Source organism: Triticum urartu, chromosome 3A (assembly GCF_056163025.1).
Source record: "Triticum urartu cultivar PI428250 chromosome 3A, HENAU_Tu73, whole genome shotgun sequence".
NCBI lineage: Eukaryota > Viridiplantae > Streptophyta > Magnoliopsida > Poales > Poaceae > Triticum > Triticum urartu.
In genome coordinates, this window is record NC_141875.1 from 595,605,354 (window position 1) to 595,624,650 (window position 19,297).

Here is a 19,297-nt window from a genome sequence, read left to right on the forward strand (position 1 = left end):
CCGGGGACTCGACATGGTAGGGCCCTTCAAGACTGCCCGAGGCGACATGACGCATTTGCTGGTGGCGGTGGAGAAGTTCACCAAATGGATCGAAGCAAGGCCAATCAAGAAGCTGGACGGGCCGACGACCATCCGGTTCATCAAAGACATCGCGGTGCGCTACGGCATGCCGAATAGCATCATCACCGACAACGACACCAACTTCACCAAAGGTGCATGTCGATGTCAAAACCGGCGGATCTCGGTAGGGGGTCCCGAACTGTGCGTCTAAGGCGCATGGTAACAGGAGGTGGGGGACACAATGTTTACCCAGGTTCGGGCCCTCTTGATGGAGGTAATACCCTACTTCCTTCTTGATTGATCTTGATGGTATGAGTATTACAAGAGTTGATCTACCACGAGATCGTAGAGGCTAAACCCTATAAGCTAGCCTATGATTATGATTGCTGTTGTCCTACGGACTAAACCCTCCAGTTTATATAGACACTGGAGGGGACTAGGGTTACACATAGTCGGTTACAAGGGAGAAGATCTACATATCCGAATTGCCAAGCTTGCCTTCCACGCAAAGGAGAGTCCCACCCGGACACGGGACGAAGTCTTCAATCTTGTATCTTCATAGTCCAACAGTCCGGCCAAAGTATATAGTCCGGCTGTCCGAGGACCCCCTAATCCAGGACTCCCCCAGTAGCCCCTGAACCAGGCTTCAATGATGACAAGTCCGGTGCGCAGATTCTCTTCGGCATTGCAAGGCAAGTTCTTCCTCCGAATACTCCATAGAAGATTTCGAACACAAGGATAGTGTCCAGCTCTGCAAAACAAATTCCACATACCACCATAGAGAGTATAATATTTCCACAAATCTAATCTACTAACAACTTTTCATAACATGATGTCCTGCCGTGGCCTGGTCATTACGAACCGTTTGTCCCTGCCTGCCATTGCACGTGTTGTGAGGCGGTTTTATCAGCATGTCTTGTCGAAGCAGGGATCGTGTTCCCCTTATCACGGGAGTCTCATCAATACGTGCATGGGTAACCCAATCGTGCTTGTTAATATGACTCCTCAATTTTAGGCAAGTTCCAAACGGGCTCGCGGAGGACGCTTGATATTCGCCCTCTTTATAAAGGGGCCAAGGCCTGTCCCTTTCCTCTCGCGCTCAATCCTTCCCTTCCCCCACCCCGAGTTCCAACACCCAAGGCTCAGGCCAAGCACTTCGGACCTTCAACCATGTCCGGATCCAATCCTCAAGGCCGGTGGATGGCTTCCTCTGTCACAGAGGAGGACATCAAGAAGCTAAGGGAAGCCAGGTATCTGACCGCTGAAGTCTCGCACAGGCTGCCTGCTCAAGGGAAGGTCATCCCCACTCCCGAACCCAAAGAGAGTGTCGTATTTGTTTCCCACTTCCTCCGAGGGCTAGGCTTTAGTCTTGATCCTTTTTCAGAGGGCTTATGTTCTATTACGGGCTCGATTTCCATGATCTAGCCCCAGATTCCATCCTTCACATCTCGTCATTTATCGTCGTGTGTGAGGCCTTCTTCCGCATCACCCCACACTTCGGCTTATGGCTCAAGACCTTCAATACGAAGCCGAAGATGATCGATGGGTGACACACAGAATGCGGAGGTGCCATAATAAGCAAAGTTGTCGATGCTCTATTGGCAAAGGGTTACTTCCCGGAGGTGTCCAACTTATGGCAGCGGGAGTGGTTTTACATCACAGCTCCTCGAAGTACAAAGTGGGTAGCTCCCCCCGCCTTCCATTCGGGCCCCCCGCCACAACTGGTGTCATGGGTCAACAAGGGGCTGGACTGGGGGCCAGTTAATGACGTTCCGACATTGCAAAGTCGCATCCGAGATCTCCTCAAGAGGGATGTCAGTCTCGTCAAGGTAATGAAAGTTATGCTAGTTCATCGGGTCCTACCATGCCAACGTCGATCTCTCCTTATGTGGGAGTTCAACCCGGAAGGACCGCGAACTATTCAGCAATTCTTCGGCATGATGCTCGAAGGGATGTATGGATTGTTCTTTGGATCACGAATAAAGTGCCGGACACCACCGAGGATGCGGGTCTAAACTGCAATCGTCCAGATACCCATGTAAGTAATTCTGCAGCCGAACACGTCATCTTTTCATTTGTTATAACATCATTCTAAAAAAATCGCTCTTGGCCAAGACTGGATAAGAAAGGCGAAGATGATCAGGTGTTCGGCCCCCCTTCCCGAAGGCTCACCGGATCCTATACTAGCCAGGATGCTTGAGCACGCACCTTATCAAGTGCCATCAGGGGAAGATAAAGGGAGGAATAAAGAAGCCGAAAGCGGGCCTCACGCATTACTCGTCCAAACCGGGGGGGGGGGGTTAGTGTCTCCGTGAAGGAGGATAACCGGGGAGAAGATTCTAAAATTCCCTCCCCCCAAGGAAAGAAGAGGACCGCCCCTGAGGACTTGGAAACAGGGGTTTCCAAACGAGGGAAGAATCCTTCGCCAGGGGCCCTGCCCCGGAGGGCACCTTTGCCGTACAGTGCCCGCAAGGGGATCAACCCTCCACCGAGCTGCAAGTGAACCAGAGTACTTTTGGTAAATATATCCTGCTTTATCTCCGAGGACAATAACCGAGACATATGTCTTGCAGTCCGGATCGTAGCCCTTCTCATCAGAGATCGTCCTCGGGGGATCTTCTTCCGGAGATGATGGAGAGCGAAACGCCTCCCCTTGTCTCCCAGTCTCCTGGGGCGGACGACCCTGAGGTGTCATCACGGAGGATTTCTCCTGATCTGCCGAGGCTAGAAGGTAACTCTTCGGCCACCCAAAGTCTGGAGTATTCGGCTCCTAAGGAGAGCAACAGAAAGAGTCTAGGATTGTCCACTGCACAACCGGACATACTGATGGGTCTTTTGGAGCAAGCGGCTATCTCGGAGGAGCATCGTACTTTAATGGGTATGGTGGTTGAGAGGATCTCATCCGCCCAAAGTGGGTTGCATGAAGCTTTTACGAGCCTGCTAAGAGGCTTTGAGGTACGCAAAGTAATATATTATTTTTTTGACGGTATCGCACACTCTAGGTGTGCCTTATACAAATAGTAGCCCCTGAGACTCTAGTTGCTGTCCAGAGGCGGCAAACAGAGGATCATAGTCCCAGGTAATGATCACGCTGCTCACATGTGCAGGCGGCTGAGGGTTCGGTGGCTGGCCGGACTGGTGAGTTTGCCGAACTGAGGCGGTAGCTTGATACGGCAAATGCCGACATCGTGCTTGTGAACAAGCGGCTTGATGAGGCACATGGTATGTATTCTCCGATGGTCAACAGATATTAAGAGGAGCATGATGCTAGTATCTATAATATGCTGTGACTGCAGATGGAGCTGCCGCGGTGGAGACCCTTCGGGCGGAACTTGCCCGAGCCAAGGAACAAGCCAGGAGGAGTGATGCGGCCGCCCTAAAGGCGGCCAAAGAGTTAAGAGCCAAATGGGCTGCTCATCGCCAGAGTGAAGATAAAATAGCCAAGATGGCCGTTGAGCTGAAAGATGCCGCCGACCGATATGAGCTTCTTGAAAAGGAAAGCCAAGCGAAAGCAGCGGACCTGGAGAAAACCAGGGTAGCAGCCAAGGAGACCCACTCTAAAATCAGAGCGGCGAAGGAGGAGCTTCGTCAAGATGGAGATATCACGGCTGGGAAGCCCTTTTTGTTGCGGACGAAGTTCAGAGATCCGAAGTATGCCCCTCTGGATCAATTATGGAGTGCTGCAGATGCGTATTCAGACTTGGCAATGAGTGCTGTTGATGCGACTGAGTTTTTTTTCAAAGATCAAAAAGATCACGAAGTGGAAAAGTTGTTCTAGTCGTAGTTCAGTGCTCCAATGCGTCCACTGCTGTTAAATGAGCAAATGGCCGAGTGGGCTGAGCTCCATAGGTTGTACGGGCTTGCCATGAGGTCTGTCGTGGATCATCTTTTGCCGGAAGGACCATGGCCGAATAGTTATTTTGGTTTAGTGCAACGATTCCTTGGTGCTGCGCCGCATATCGACGCTGTAAAGTGGTCGGCATGCATAGAGGGTGCGCGGATGGCTCTTACCCGTGTTAAGACATAATGGGCAGAGATGGATGCCACCGCTATTGCAACCCGAGGTCCGGCCGTAGGCCAGGTCTCGACCGAGCACTATTTTGAAGATGTCCTAGAAGGCCCTCGTTTAATAGAGGCTCAGTGCTTGAAGAGTATCATGATCGAGTGACATGTATCCCAATTGTAAAAACAATGCTATTTGGATTATAAAGGCTGTGTTTATACTTTTGCCTAAAAGTATTATGATACCGCCTGTGCGGCCGTTTATGTATGTATATAACCTAAAAGTTTGTAGTCGTCGGCTTCAGCCCCCACACATATAATGCGGGGGTGCTCGGAAAAGCGTGTATTCACACTTGATCCAACGTCTTGGTCCGTTAAGGAGGTGATAGCGTGGCGAACGAGGCAATCAGACTATATTGCTTTAACACTTTCACTTAGCCATAGGAGTTTGACAATGGGGCTACGATATAGCCCCTGGTACTTTCGCACTCATCCGAGCACGGTGCGCGTACATACATGACTAGGAAACCGGCCCTTCGTTAATGTGGAGGGATCGCGAAGATTCCGCTGAGTCATTGAGTTGTTGACTAGTCTCGCGCTTTATCATGACAGTCAGTTTTCGGCTTTCTCTACTGAGGTGCTCATCCAAATGAACCAGGGCACAATCACAGTAGTTCTCCCGGTGTCACCTTAGCCGTTAGAGCGGAACGTAAGGTAGCAAAACACGGGAGCCGGGCAAACCCAACTATTGACCAAAAAACATGATTCGGAGTTGATGCATTTAAGGCCAAACTCGCGACGCCGAACACTCCCTAAGGTATTCGGACTTTACAACATACACTGGGCTGAGTAACACCCTCGATAATGAGCCCTGAATTTCCAGGTACGTGCATTAGTCTGACGTGACGAAATGCCAATAACGCCAGCATCCCTCTTGGTTATGTTAAGTATCCGTAGGGTGTGAAGCAACAAGAGAGACAGTAAAAAAGGTTTACACAGGGTCTTAATCTAAAAAGAAACCTTTGAGCGGGGCCCTGCTACACGTCTGCTCCTGTGTCTCCGTTGTGCCATATCCTGGAAGGGTGTAGCACGATGATCATCTGTAAGAGAGAAAAAGCCCAGGTGACAGTTTTTGTCGGCATTCTGGGAACGGGGGTCCCCAGACTTGCCTGCCTGCGGCCTGCGGCGTGGCTCAAAGGGGGGCCCAGCGCGGCCCATCTTCACCAACACAAACCCAAGACCCTCGCGAGGGGCGAAGCCTCGCGGGGCGGATGACGCGGAGCTTCCTCAGGCGCGGCCTCGTCAGGCTGGCTCATGAGGAGGCGGAGAAATCAAGGCGGGGTACCTCACGAGGTGCCCGTGACGCAAGCCATGACGACCGGGGGCGCCAGGCGGGTGCCAGCCTGCGCAGTGTCCTCCCTTCCTCTTTGGTGCAAAGGGGGCAAGCGCAGCCACGGAGTACCGAGGCATCAGGCAAAGGTTGCCATTTCAGTGCAACGAGACCAAGACCAGGAGGACTATGAGACGGAGGTCACCGTGGAGCCCAAGACGGCGTCATCACCAGAACTTTGCGCAGGCGAAGACTACTTTTGTCAGGATAGCTGATACTAGCTGTCCCCCTTCAAATTAGCCCGCCATTGTTGGCTCCCTTCTCGCTCGATATTTGGGAAGAGGACCAGGGCCTCTCTAAATAGGACCAGCCACCCACAGAGCAAAGGGGGCAGGGAGAAAAAAAGAGAGAGCGGAGAGATTCGAAGAAAAGAGAGGGACCAAAGGATAGAGAAGATCAGGTAGAGAGAGAGAAGGGTGACTGAGCTCCTCCCAGCAGTTCATCGCCCAGCCAAGAACAGACCCTCGCGAGGCTGTTCTTCCTTGTATTGTTCATCATCATCAGCCCAAGAGGCAATCCGCCACACCACACACTGGAGTAGGGTATTACACCACAACGGTGGCCCGAACCAGTATAAACCCTGCGTCTCTTGTGCTGTTCTCTCCTTAGCTTAGATCTTAGCAAGGCGAGGGGTGCAGGTAGGTAGGAGGCGAAATCTCCGCGCGCACCCCAGTGTTCGAACCTCAAGGGTCTGCCGGAACCCGAAATCCGACATTTGGCGCGCCAGGTAGGGGTGCGCCGAGATTCGTCTTCCACCACCCCGTTCTCCTCCGACCATCACGCCCATGTCTGACGCTCGTCGGGCCCGCGCCGAGCGCCAGGCCGCACTCGCTTCCTGCGTCGCCCAGACGGCCCCTGTCGGCGGGCGTCCTCGCCATTCCCCGTCACCTGCCGTCAACGCCGCCACCGGCTCGGCGGGGGACGAGCAGCAAGCATCATCCCAGCATCCGTTCGTGCGGCAAGACGGCCGCACCGCAACTCCCTCGCTCACCCCAACTGGTTCTTCGTCCCACGCGCTCCGCGCGCCCATGGAGCCCCGCAACCTCTCCCCCGACCATTGCGCTGCACCAACACCCCCGGTCGTCGCGACCCTCTTGGGCGGCTCGCAGGCGCCGCCTACAAGTCACCACGTCAAGCCGTTCATCCGCCGGGTCAGCGCCGCTTCCATGCGGCAGGGGGCTCCCCTGGACCGGGTGGCGCCCGAGACCGGCCTGACCTTCAGCTCGGAGGACCACCCCTCCAACTCGGCCTGCTCGGGTGCGCTCCCCATGTTGTGCACCCCCACCATCTTCCAGGTGGCCGTCACCAGAACACTCATTGATGGCGGCGCGGGCCTCAGCATTCTCTCGGTCGAGGCCTTCAACCTCCTCTGCATACCCCTGGAACGGCTGCAACCCAGCCGGCCCTTCTTAGGCGTTGGGGGCAAGTCGTCCAGCTCCTTGGGACAGATCCGGCTCCCAGTAACCTTCGGCACCTACGACAACTTCTGCACGGAGCTGGTCGACTTCGACATCGCCCCCATCGGCCTCCCCTACAATGCCATCCTCGGCTACCCTGCGCTGGCCCAGTTCATGGCCGCGACGCACCCGGCGTACAACCTCATGAAGATGCCCGGGAGCAGCGGTGTCCTCACTGTGCACGGGGACACCGGGGACGCGCTGCGGGTGCTCAAGCTCGCCTTCAAGACGGCGGCGTCGGCATAGCCCGCCGACTTGGAGACCCCCGGGCCCAAGGGGGCTGCACCCGCCAAGAAGAAACAGTTGTTCACCCAAGACAAGGCAGAAACCAAGCAGATACCCGTCGATGAGGACGGATCCACCAACGCCACTTTCACCATAGGCGCCCACCTCAAACCCGAGCAGGAGAAGGCCCTGGTTGGGTTCCTGCGCGCAAACAAGAAGGTATTCGCTTGGGAGCCTGACCAGTTGGCAGGGATCCCTAGGAGTGTAATCGAGCATCACCTCAACGTGTGCCCCAACGTGCGCCCTGTGAAGTAGAAGGTCAAGCGGCAGTCCACAGAAAAGCAGGCCTTCATCGTCCAAGAGACTCGCAAATTAGAAGCCGCTGGGGTCATTCGCGAGGTCCGATACCAGGATTGGTTGGCCAACCCTGTCGTTGTGCCAAAGAAGGGAGGAAAGGAGCGCATGTGTGTCGACTTCACCAACCTCAACAAAGCATGCCCGCAAGATCCGTTCCCGCTCCCCCGCATCGACCAGATCGTCGATTCCACTACGGAATGCGACCTGTTATGCTTCTTGGATGCCTTCTCTAGGTATCACCAGATCAAGATGGCAGTAGAAGACGTCGAGAAGACAGCCTTCCTAACCCCGTGTGGGGTGTACTACTACACATGCATGCCATTCGGGCTGCGTAAAGCAGGGGCAACCTTCCAGCGGCTGATGCACATCACCTTGGGCCCGCAGCTTGGGAAGAATGTTGAAGCTTACATCGATGACATTGTGGTAAAGTCTCGGGAGGCCAGGACCTTGATACAAGACTTGGAGGAAACCTTCGCGAGCCTCAATGCAGTGAACCTACGGCTCAACCCAGAGAAGTGTGTGTTCGGAGTCCCCTCGGGCAAGCTCTTGGGTTTCCTCTTGTCCCACCGAGGCATCGAGGCTAACCCGGAGAAGGTCAAGGCGGTGGAAGACATGAGCCCGCCAAAGACCCTCAGAGAAATGCAGAAGCTCACAGGGCGCGTGACCGCGCTAGGGCGCTTCATCTCCAAGTTGGGGGAACGAGCACTGCCCTTCTTCCAGCTAATGAAGAAAAAGGGGCCCTTCGAGTGGACTGAAGAGGCCGACAAGGCGTTCCAGGATCTCAAGAGATACCTGACCAGCCCACCGGTCATGGTGGCTCCGCGCCCTCAAGAGCCCCTGGTGCTTTACCTCGCCGCCACTCCCTACTCCGCCAGCGCAGCCTTGGTGGCAGTCAGAGAGGAGCGCCGAATCAAAACCGCGGCAGCAGCCTGGGACAAGGCAGAACAGGGACAAGGAAGGCCTACAGAAACTGCCACCGCGGCTGAGGAGGATCAGCCGCCACAGAGGGGTGCACCGAAGGTGGAAGAGGCCCCTCTTCCAGATGGCCAGTCTTAGGAGGCCTTATTGCCTCAAGAGGCGCCATGGTCTCTGAAGGGAGCCACCAGCACTGACGCACTCCACCTCGTTGAGCACCCGGTGTACTTCGTCAGCACGGTGTTGCGGGATGCAAGGGCACGGTACCCCATGCCTCAGAAACTCATCCTCGCGCTATTGGTGGCCTCGCGCAAGCTGCGGCACTATTTTCAGGGTCACCCCATCAAGGCCGTCTCGTCATACCCCCTGGAGAGAGTGCTTAGGAGCCCTAATTCAGCTGGAAGGGTCGCTGAGTGGAACTTAGAACTGCAAGCGTTTCAGCTCGAATTCAGCACGACCAGAGTCATCAAGGGAGCAGCGTTGGCGGATTTTGTGGCAGAATGGACGGAGGCGCCAGGCCTCAAGGCCGACGAGGATCGGTCCCTGTCCCCAGGAAGCGAGGCGCCAGAAGGCTGGGTCATGTACTTCGATGGGGCGTTCTCCAGGCATGGCGCAGGGGCTGGGGCGGTGCTTATATCGCCCGCTCAGGACAAACTCTATTACGCCATGCAGCTCTGTTTCCAGCAAGGTGAAAAGGTCTCCTACAACACAGCGGAGTATGAAGGTTTAATAGCGGGCTTGAAGGCCGCGGCTGCCCTGGGGGTGAAACGCCTCACCATCAAGGGCGATTCGCAGCTCCTTGTCAATTTCTCCAACAAGGTGTACGAGCCGAAGGATGAGCACATGGAAGCCTACCTAGCGGAGGTCCGCAAGATGGAGAAGCAGTTCTGGGGGTTGGAGTTACAGCATGTGCCCCGTGGCACCAATCAGGAGGCCGACGACATCGCCAAATGGGCGTCCAGGCGGTTACCTCAGGAGCCTGGATTTTCGAGGAGCGGCTCTTCAAGCCATCAGCCCTGCCGTCATTATCGAACACGGCTCAGCCCCGGGAGGAGCTCCCCCACCCACCTGCCTCAGGGGCTCCGGCCTGTGGCCCGGCCTCAGGAGCACGCCTGCTCCTGATGATGGAACCTCAGGAGGGATGTTGGATCGTGGAGCTCCGGAGTTACCTAACGCAAGGGACCCTTCCGGAGAAGGAGGAGGAAGCGCAGCGAGTGGAACGCCAGGCCACGGCATACTGCATCAAGGATGGAGAGCTCTACCGGAAGCGGCCAAACGATGTATCCCTGCGCTGCATCTCCAGGGAGCAAGGGAAGGAACTGCTGGAAGATATACACAGCGGAGACTGTGGACATTATTCATCATCACGGACCCTCATCGGCAAGGCGTTCTGCAGTGTGTTTTATTGGCCCACCGCGCTCAATGACGCCGTCGAACTAGTGAAAGCTTGTGAGGCCTGCCAGTTCCACGCCAAGCAGATCCATCAGCCAGCAGGAGGCTTGCAGACTATACCCCTTTCGTGGCCATTCGCAGTCTGGGGGCTGGACATCTTGGGCCCGTTTCCTCGGGCGCTCGGGGGCTACCGCTACCTCTATGTCGCCGTGGACAAGTTCACCAAGTGGGCCGAAGTAGAGGCTGTCCGCACCATTCCCGCGGGTTCCACGGTCAAGTTCATCAAGGGCATCGTGAGCCGGTTTGGGGTGCCGAATCGCATCATCACGGACAACGGTTCGCAGTTCACCAGTAACCTCTTCAAAACATACTGTGCTAACCTTGGAACGCAGATATGCTACGCTTCAGTGGCGCACCCCCGAAGCAACGGCCAGGCCGAGCGAGCCAACGCGGAGGTCCTGAGGGGCCTCAAGACCAGGACGTTCAAGAAGAAGCTGGAGGCCTGCGGCAGAGGTTGGTACGACGAGCTTCAGTCCGTGTTGTGGTCCATCCGCACAACCGCGACCAAGCCGACTGGAGAGACCCTGTTCTTCCTGGTCTACGGAGCCGAAGCGGTCCTCCCTCACGAGGTCAGACGTCGCTCCGCGCGGGTCCTGGCGTTTGACGAGGCATAGCAGGACGCCATGCGGGGGATGGACCTCGTGCTATGGGAGGAACATCGCCGAGAAGCAGCGCTGCGAGCGGCGAGGTACCAACAAGCACTGCGGCGATATCACTACCGCAACATCCGCCCCAGAACTCTCGAGGTAGGAGACCTCGTGCTCAGGCGGGTTCTCTCCAGGGAGGGGCTGCACAAGCTCTCTCCCACGTGGGAGGGCCCGTTCAAAGTTGTTCATGTTTCCAGGCCCGGCTCCGCACGCTTGGAGACTCAGGAGGGGGTGCCAGTCCTGAATGCATGGAACATCCAGCACCTCCGGAGGTTCTACCCCTAAAAAGGCCCAAAGCCTGTGAAGAAGGCGAATGCCTGTGAAGCTATCGCTTTTTGGAAAAGGCCCAGAGCCTGTGAAGAAGGCGAATGCCTGTGAAGCTATCGCGTTTTGGAAAAGGCCCAGAGCCTATGAAGAAGGCGAATGCCTGTGAAGCTATCGCGTTTTGGAAAAGGCCCAGAGCTTGTGAAGAAGGCGAATGCCTGTGAAGGTATCACGTTTTGGAAAAGGCCCGGAGCCTGTGAAGAAGGCCAATGCCTGTGAAGCTCGCCGCCCGTGTCAGTCTCACGTAATAATGAGTTGGGGCTGTACACGCCCCGGAGTCTCAGGAGCGCCGGCCTCAGGCCCTGGGGCTCCCTCCCATGCCCAGTGGCAGCACTTAGCTCCGCGCTGGTGAGAAGACGTCGAAGACTAGATTAGGTGCCGGACGCGGCTTTTCATTTGCTTTTGGCAGTTGGCTTGTTCCTTCTCATTCGAAGTTTTATTGAAGTTGTTGCCGTCTTTGGCTTGTGGTTCTTCGACTTTTCACTCTCCTGCCTCGATTTCTCTTGTGCAAGGCCTCGCGAGGGGGGCAGCTGAGCACCCTCACGAGTGTTCCTATTCTAGTCGTTCAAAGAGTTCGCGACCTGGGCCCATTACAGGAGCACCCCTCCAGTCCGTGCCCCACGGGCACCGCGACGCAAACAAAGGGCCTGGGTCGGTCGCCCCCCCACGACCGGGGCCAAGAACTATCCACGCTCGGGCACGTAGCCGGAAGGTACGATAACGAAAGCAAAACGATGATTAACAGCAATAACCCAAACACGCCCCCGTGGGGCTCCACACTATTGTCTTTGTTATGCAGGAAAAAGGAAAAGAAAGAACAAATCTGGTGCAGCTCGCCTCACACCGGCCCGCAGGGAAGGCCCGAGCTGCCTCCGGAGCTCAGGCGGACTCCCTCTCGTGCTTCACCAGGGCGCGACGGCGGGCGGACACGTTGCCACCTCCCAAGCAGATACGACGGCGTGGAGGCTGACCGCGGCCACCGCTAGAAGAGTCGCCGCCTGAAGAAGAACCGGAGAAGCTTGAGGAACCCTGAGCGCCGCCGGCCGCGCGAGCGCTGCCCTCTCCATCATCGCCGGAGCTGGGTTCCCAGCCGCGGTCGTCACCCTCGGGGCAACACCCTGCGCAGCGACCATCTTCCCCAAACACCCTCACATAGAGGGTGGCATCGCCGTCGAACTTGAAGTGTAGGGTGCACCGACGGCTCAGGCCACGCGCGCGGGCAAACGTCTGCCAACCGCGGGCCAGGAACAGGCTCCCGGCCGTGGAGACCTCCAGTGAGACCCATGAGGCCTGGCTGCAGCAGCCGTCGGCCTGGAGCCAGAGGCCGCCCGGGGCGCCGGCCGGGAGCTCGCCAAGGAGGAAGCGAGGAAGTGGAAGCCGGGTGCTGGTCGGCCCCGCCGACCACACAACGAACTCCGGCAACACTTCAGCAGCGCGAAAGCGCGGCCTAGGGGGACGCATAGCCGGAGCGCGCCCCTCGGCCGCAGCAATCCGCCCATCGCTGTGCTGAAGATCGCCTCCACGGCCGCGGGGAGCCACCGTGGTGGCCACAGGATGTTTGCAAGGGCGCCCTCGGCCGCGCTTGGGTGGGGTAGAGGCGGGCTCAACCTGGCGAGCCTTCCCCTTCTCTGCGGCCGAGAACCTCCTCGATGGGGCCATGAAGAAAAAGGAGATGCAAGGAGGGATGAACTGGAAGGGCGCGCGCCGGTCCATACTTATAACTGGCGATGGGCAACCAACGGCCCCCACGATCGTAGGTAATTATGACCCGCTTTGCAAGCAGGGACTTGTCCAATCCGTGCAGTTGCCGAGGCACCATGGGGAAGTGGAGGCGCCCACGTCCAATCAACCGCCACGCGGCGCCCAAGGCCGTAGGCTGTTAGGGCCCGCGGCGCTTCGCTCTTGCCCTTCCGCCTCCCTGCACGGCCAAGTCCGAGTGTGCCTTGGGCCTGGGGGCTACTGTCGGCATTCTAGGAACGGGGGTCCCCAGACTTGCCTGCCTGCGGCCTGCGGCGTGGCTCAAAGGGGGGCCCTAGCGCGGCCCATCTTCACCAACACAAACCCAAGACCCTTGCGAGGGGCCAAGCCTCGCGGGGCGGATGACGCGGAGCTTCCTCAGGCGCGGCCTCATCAGGCTGGCTCACGAGGAGGCGAAGAAATCAAGGCGGGGTACCTCACAAGGTGCCCGTGACGCAAGCCATGACGACCGGGGGCGCCAGCCGGGTGCCAGCCCGCGCAGTGTCCTCCCTTCCTCTTTGGTGCAAAGGGGGCAAGCGCAGCCACAGAGTACCGAGGCATCAGGCAAAGGTTGCCATTTCGGTGCAACGAGACCAAGACCAGGAGGACTACGAGACGGAGGTCACTGTGGAGCCCAAGACGGCGTCATCACCAGAACTTTGCGCAGGCGAAGACTACTTTTGTCAGGATAGCTGATACTAGCTGTCCCCCTTCAAATTAGCCCACCATTGTTGGCTCCCTTCCCGCTCGATATTTGGGAAGAGGACCAGGGCCTCTATAAATAGGACCAGACACCCACAGAGCAAAGGGGGCGGGGAGAAAAAAAGAGAGAGCGGAGGGATCCGAAGAAAAGAGAGGGACCAAAGGATAGAGAAGATCAGGTAGAGAGAGAGAGGGGTGACTGAGCTCCTCCTAGCAGTTCATCGCCTAGCCAAGAACAGACCCTTGCGAGGCTGTTCTTCCTTGTATTGTTCATCATCATCAGCCCAAGAGGCAATCCACCACACCACACACTGGAGTAAGGTATTACACCACAACGTTGGCCCGAACCAGTATAAACCCTGCGTCTCTTGTGCTGTTCTCTCCTTAGCTTAGATCTTAGTGAGGCGGAGGGGTGCAGGTAGGTAGGAGGAGAAATCTCCGCGCGCACCCCAGTGTTTGAACCTCAAGGGTCTGCCGGAACCCGAAATCCGACAGTTTTCATGTGAAAAATTGGTTATTCTTAATAAACCATTAAAATTCAATCTAAATAAGGTCAAGCCAAACCGTAGTCCTTTTTACATGTGGGAAGCCCCAAGCACCACCTATGGGGGAATATCCATCGACCCAGTCTTAGGTTTATCTGAGCTGTTACAGCTAGTGGTGCGCCGGACTCGTCCAGCCGTGTCCGCGGTCTTGACGACCGATCATTTATTCTGGTTTGGAGAGGCCATTTAGTGTTCGGCTGCTAAAGCCGCCACACATTCTTTCGCACGTAAGGAACGCTCTGTGTTTCTTCTAACTATGATGATGCCGCATGGACCGGGCATCTTAAGCTTAAGATAAGTGTAATGCGATATTGCATTAAAATGGGCGAAGGCCGTTCTTCCGAGTAGTGCTTGATAGCCGCTTCGGAATGGAGCGATGTCGAAGGTTAACTTTTAACTTTGGAAGTTGTCAGGGGAACCGAATACAACCTCGAGTACTAGAGAGCCCGTGCAGCGGGCCTTTGGGCCTGGTATTACTCCTTTAAAGGTAGTATTGCTTTGGCTGATTCTTGTCGGGTCTATCCCCATTTTGCGGACCATGTCCTGATATGTCAGATTAAGACTATTGCCGCCGTCCATAAGGACTCGGGTGAGATGGTATCCGTCAATTATTGGGTCTAGTACCAAGGCAGCCGATCCTCCGTGCCGGATACTAGTCGGGTAATCCCCGTGATCAAAAGTGATCGGGTAGGACGACCATGGGTTGAACTTGGGGTAGAGGGCTCCACGGCGCATACGCCTCGGAGTGCGCGTTTGCTCCTCCTCTTCATTATGTGAATCATGTTCACTGTTTTGACCTCTGGTGGGAATTTTTTCTGTCCCCCAGTGTTCGGCTGGCGAGGCTCATCCTCGTCTTCCCTTGGTGTCTCCCTCCCATTCTGTTCGGCGTTTAGCTTGCCGGACTGCTTGAAGACCCAGCATTCTCTGTTGGTGTGATTTGCGGGTTTGTCGGAGGTGCCATGAATCTGACATAGTCTGTCTAGAATCTTGTTTAGGCTGGACGATCCATCTCTGCTGCCTTTAAATGGCTTTTTCCGTTGACCGGGTCGAGAGCTCCTGAATCCGGCGTTTACCGCCATGTTGTCCGGGCTGTCTTCATTGTTTCGACGCTTGCTTTTATTGCGTCGTGGTTTTCCATTGCCATCACTGACTTCGGATGTGCCTGGGTCGCTGGTGCCGCTACGGGCCCGCCAACTATCTTCGCCCGCGCAAAAGCGGGTCATAAGGCTTGTTAGGGCTGCCATTGTCCTCGGTTTTTGCTGGCTGAGGTGTCTGGCGAGCCATTCGTCCCGGACGCTATGTTTGAAATCCGCTAAGGCTTCGGCGTACAGGCAGTCGACAATTTGATTCTTCTTAGTGAGGAATCTGTTCCAAAGCTTTCGGGCTGACTCTCCGGGCTGTCGAATTATATGACTGAAATCGTCTGCATCCGGAGGTCGGACATAGGTCCCTTGAAAATTAGCACTAAAAGCATCTTCAAGCTCTTCCCAACTTCCAATTGAGTTTTCGGGGAGGCTCTTTTGCCAGTGCCGAGCTGGTCCTTTCAACTTGAGGGGCAAGTATTTGATGGCATGGAGATCATCTCCGCGAGCCATGTGGATATGAAGGTTAAAGTCCTCAATCCAGACCCCATGGTTTGTCGTTCTGTCGTATGCCTCTATGTTCATGGGTTTGAATCCTTCTGGAAATTCGTGATCCAGAACCTCATCGGTAAAGCATAGGGGGTGCGCGACACCCCTGTATTTGGATGTGTCATGGCGTTCTGACGGTTGTAGTGTTCGGTTTTGATTCTGTGCCGGAGCGCGCTTCCTAGATCCGTAAATGGACCTGGTCATACCAGCTTTTTGGTGCAAGTCCTCACGTAAATCGTGTGCTGACTTATGTGCGACATCGTTAGCCGCCCTATCGCGGCCACGGGGTGATCGATCCGGCTGTTCGGCCGTTTTATTTTCCAGCTGTATAGGCTCTAAAGCCTCGTCATTGAATTCGGGCAGCAGCTTGCGCTTTGGATAGCTCTTTGTGTGGCGGCTGCCATCGTACTTTTCTTCAGTGTCGAGCACTTTGTTCCATCTACTGTTGAGTGTATTTTGCGCGGCCTTAAGCCTTTGCTTCTGCTTCTTCAAACTCCTTGCGGTGGCAATAAGCCTTCTATGGAGGTCCTCTTTCTCCCCTTTCCGGGATGATGTGTGCATCGTCGTCCGGACTGTTCTCCTCTCTGGAGACAGGTTGATGAGCTTTACCCTCGGCGTCGCCGAGATTGGACAGTGGCTCCGTACTATGTTCTCCGTCTGCTGGTTCATCCTGCTCTGTCGTTGGGTCCATGTGGTCGTCGTTTGCTTTGGAGCCGACCGGGGTATTATTCTTTCTTGCGTTGTTATCGCTGTTTTTGCCGAGGCTGGATTTGGAGCGGCGCCTATGTCGTCGCTTTGGTTGCTTCTCGAGGGAATTATCCTCCGCTGCATCCTTCCATTCCTCATCATTGTTTGCTTTGGGTGTATCCACCATGTACATATCGTGTGATGAAGTGGTTGTCCAGCGCCCTGTGGGCGGTGGTTCCTGTTCCTCTCCTGCATCGTCGTCCATACCGTCGATGTCTTTGGAGTCGAAATCAAGCATGTTGGTTAAGTCGTCGGCAGTGGCTATTAAGTGGGTGGTGGGTGGGGAACGAATTTCTTCGTCGTCCGCTTCCCACTCAAGCTGGACATAGTTCGGCCAAGGGTCTCCTGACAAGGAGAGAGACCTTAATGAATTTAGCACATCGCACAAGGGTGAGTGCTGAAAGATATCCATGGAGGTAAATTCCATGATCGGTGCCCAATCAGATTCAATAGGCACGGACGCAGGCGGTTCGGAGCCTGTGGCCGGGGATGAATCCAAGGATCCGGCAACATAGGTCTCGTAGGAGGTGAAGTCAGTATTCGGCTCTATCACCACTGAGTGTGCGGCATCCATGGCGGGGTCCGTCCACCCGTCCTCAGACGACGCGATCCGCTCCGGATCAAGGGCCGGAGTTGCCACAGGTGTGATTTCCCGAACACTGTCCAGCGGCAGGGCTGGGTCATGCTCATCGTGGCTGTGCAGCGCACCTGACACGTGCTCGAATCTGTGGAAGATCAAGTCTCCGCGGATGTCGGCAGTATAGTTTAAATTTCCAAACCTGACCTGACAGCCAGGGGCGTAGCTCTCGATCTGCTCCAGATGGCCAAGCGAGTTGGCCCACAGTGCGAAGCCGCCGAATACGAAGATCTATCCGGGGAGAAAAACCTCACCCTGGATCGCATCGTTGTCGATGACCGAAGGAGCCATCAAGCCTTATGGTGATGGCACAGTGGAACTCTCAATGAAAGCACCAATGTCGGTGTCAAAACCGGCGGATCTCGGGTAGGGGGTCCCGAACTGTGTGTCTAAGGCGGATGGTAACAGGAGGCAGGGACACAATGTTTACCCAGGTTCGGGCCCTCTCGATGGAGGTAATACCCTACTTCCTGCTTGATTTATCTTGATGATATGAGTATTACAAGAGTTGATCTACCACGAGATCATAGAGGCTAAACCCTAGAAGCTAGCCTATGATTATGATTGTTGTTGTCCTACGGACTAAACCCTCCGGTTTATATAGACACCAGAGGGACTAGGGTTACATAGAGTCGGTTACAAGGGAGGAGATCTACATATCCGAATTGCCAAGCTTGCATTCCACACAAAGGAGAGTCCCACCCGGACACGGGACGAAGTCTTCAATCTTGTATCTTCATAGTCCAACAGTCCGGCCAAAGTATATAGTCCGGCTGTCCGAGGACCCCCTAATCCAGGGCTCCCTCAGTGTGCTCGCACGATACTGCTCTGTCTCCGGCACCCGCCTCGACCTGGCATCTGTTGCGCACCCGCAGTCCAACGGCCAGGTCGAGCGGGCCAACGGCCTCATCCTATCCGGCATCAAGGCACGACTCGTCGAGCCGCTCATCCGCTCACCCGACAGCTGGCTCGACGAGTTGCCGGCCGTCCTCTGGAACCTTCACACCATGCCAAATCGGTCGACCGGGTTCATCCCGTGCTTCCTCGTCTACGGAGCCGAAGCCATCATCCCGACCGACGCCGAGTTCGACTCGCCGCGCGTTGCGATGTACACCGAAGCCGAAGCCAGAGAAGCCCGCGAGGACGGCGTTGACCTACTCAAAGAAGCATGTCTCCTGGCACTTAGCCGTTCAGCCATCTACCAGCAAGGCCTAATGCACTACCACAGCAAGAAGATCATGCCCCTCACTTTTCGCGAGGGAGACCTCGTCCTCCGACTCGTCCAAGAGAAAGCCGGCCAACACAAGCTGTCCCCCATGGGAGGACCCATTCATCGACAGCAGGGCCTTGTGCGACCGCAATGCCTACTACCTCATCGACGTCCGCAAGTCAAACAAGCGCAAGAGAGACACCGCCGGTGAAGAAACAACCCGGGCGTGGAACGCAGAACTCCTCCGCCCATTTTACAGTTAGCTGTGTGCATGTTTGTATCGCTGCCTTTTTGTAAACACATGAAAACTATGGAGTCCCCAAATGACGCTCGAGGGCTTCCCTTTTCCAACCAAGCTATTGTGTCTCCTGCATTTACGGATTATTTTTCTCTCAAACCCGACCACCGGCTCGACTCGCTCGACCCGGGGGCTGACCAGCTTGGTCACCACCCGCCTCCTTCCTTAGTAATTCCTGACGCGTTAAGGCTGCCACGGCCCTCCACTTCACCCTAGGCCATAGACCCGGCTTCGGCTGTCGGCTGGCAATCACAATGGGTCAACCAACCCGGCCCCGCCACTTGTAACACTGCCGCATGACCGGCTGCTCGCCGATCGGCTTCGCCGGATAGCCGCCAGCCGGGCCAGTGGGTGTTTCGCTCACGCTCAATGTTTCGACATCCTAAGTACTGCACGCTCCTCTCAAAGGCCGAACTCCTTGTCACGGGCCAGAGCCTCGGCCATCAGACTCGCAGGGGGAGGCCCAAGAGGGGGAAATCGCAAGAAAATGGCTCAAAAGACAAAATCCAAGAGCGCAAACATTCACGGAATTTATACATCACAAGTTCAAATTTAAATAGGCCCAAGGCCAGAATTCATTACACCCAAGTACCTCTAGTGGGTGGGTTGACCTGTTACCTAACCGAAGTTTTTACAAGCTAAAAACAGGACAACCTCCGGCATCCCCACCGCCGGGTCGCGCAGCTGCCGGCTCCTCCTCGGCGACCTCCGGGTTCGCCGAGGTGCCGACGTCCTCCTCTCCGGCATTGTCATCACCATAGACGCCCGTCTCCTCGGAGCTGCCCTCCGGGTCGTTTAGAAGCAGGCCGTAGTCGTCAGCAGGCACAACTCCTCCGTCTTCCACCCACTCCGGCTGGAACTTGTCATGGATGGCAAACTCGACAATGTAGCTGGCCCTGGCTGCGACCCGTCCGGCCTCCGCCCGCAGCTGGTTCTCCGTGCCGGCTCACTGGCCCATCAG

At 56.0% G+C, this 19,297-nt stretch overlaps 1 protein-coding gene across 1 annotated transcript; it reads left to right on the forward strand.

Annotated features, from left to right (window-relative positions):
- The first annotated feature begins 46 nt into the window (after positions 1-46).
- Positions 47-18,301, forward strand: LOC147980700 (uncharacterized). The gene is made up of 3 exons (XM_087515721.1): positions 47-154; positions 17,626-17,998; positions 18,057-18,301. The coding sequence occupies exons 1-3, from the start codon at positions 47-49 to the stop codon at positions 18,299-18,301; spliced, it is 726 nt and encodes a 241-aa protein (XP_087371847.1).
- Positions 18,302-19,297: the final 996 nt, after the last annotated feature.

Excerpts from the sequence above, each read along its gene's own strand:
- LOC147980700 (XM_087515721.1), top strand. The coding sequence starts at position 47 with ATGACGCATTTGCTGGTGGCGGTGGAGAAGTTCACCAAATGGATCGAA. Across the intron at positions 155-17,625 it reads GGTTCATCAAAGACATCGCG|GGCTCCCTCAGTGTGCTCGC; the intron begins GTGCGCTACGGC and ends CCCCTAATCCAG. Across the intron at positions 17,999-18,056 it reads TGACCTACTCAAAGAAGCAT|CAAGAAGATCATGCCCCTCA; the intron begins GTCTCCTGGCAC and ends GCACTACCACAG.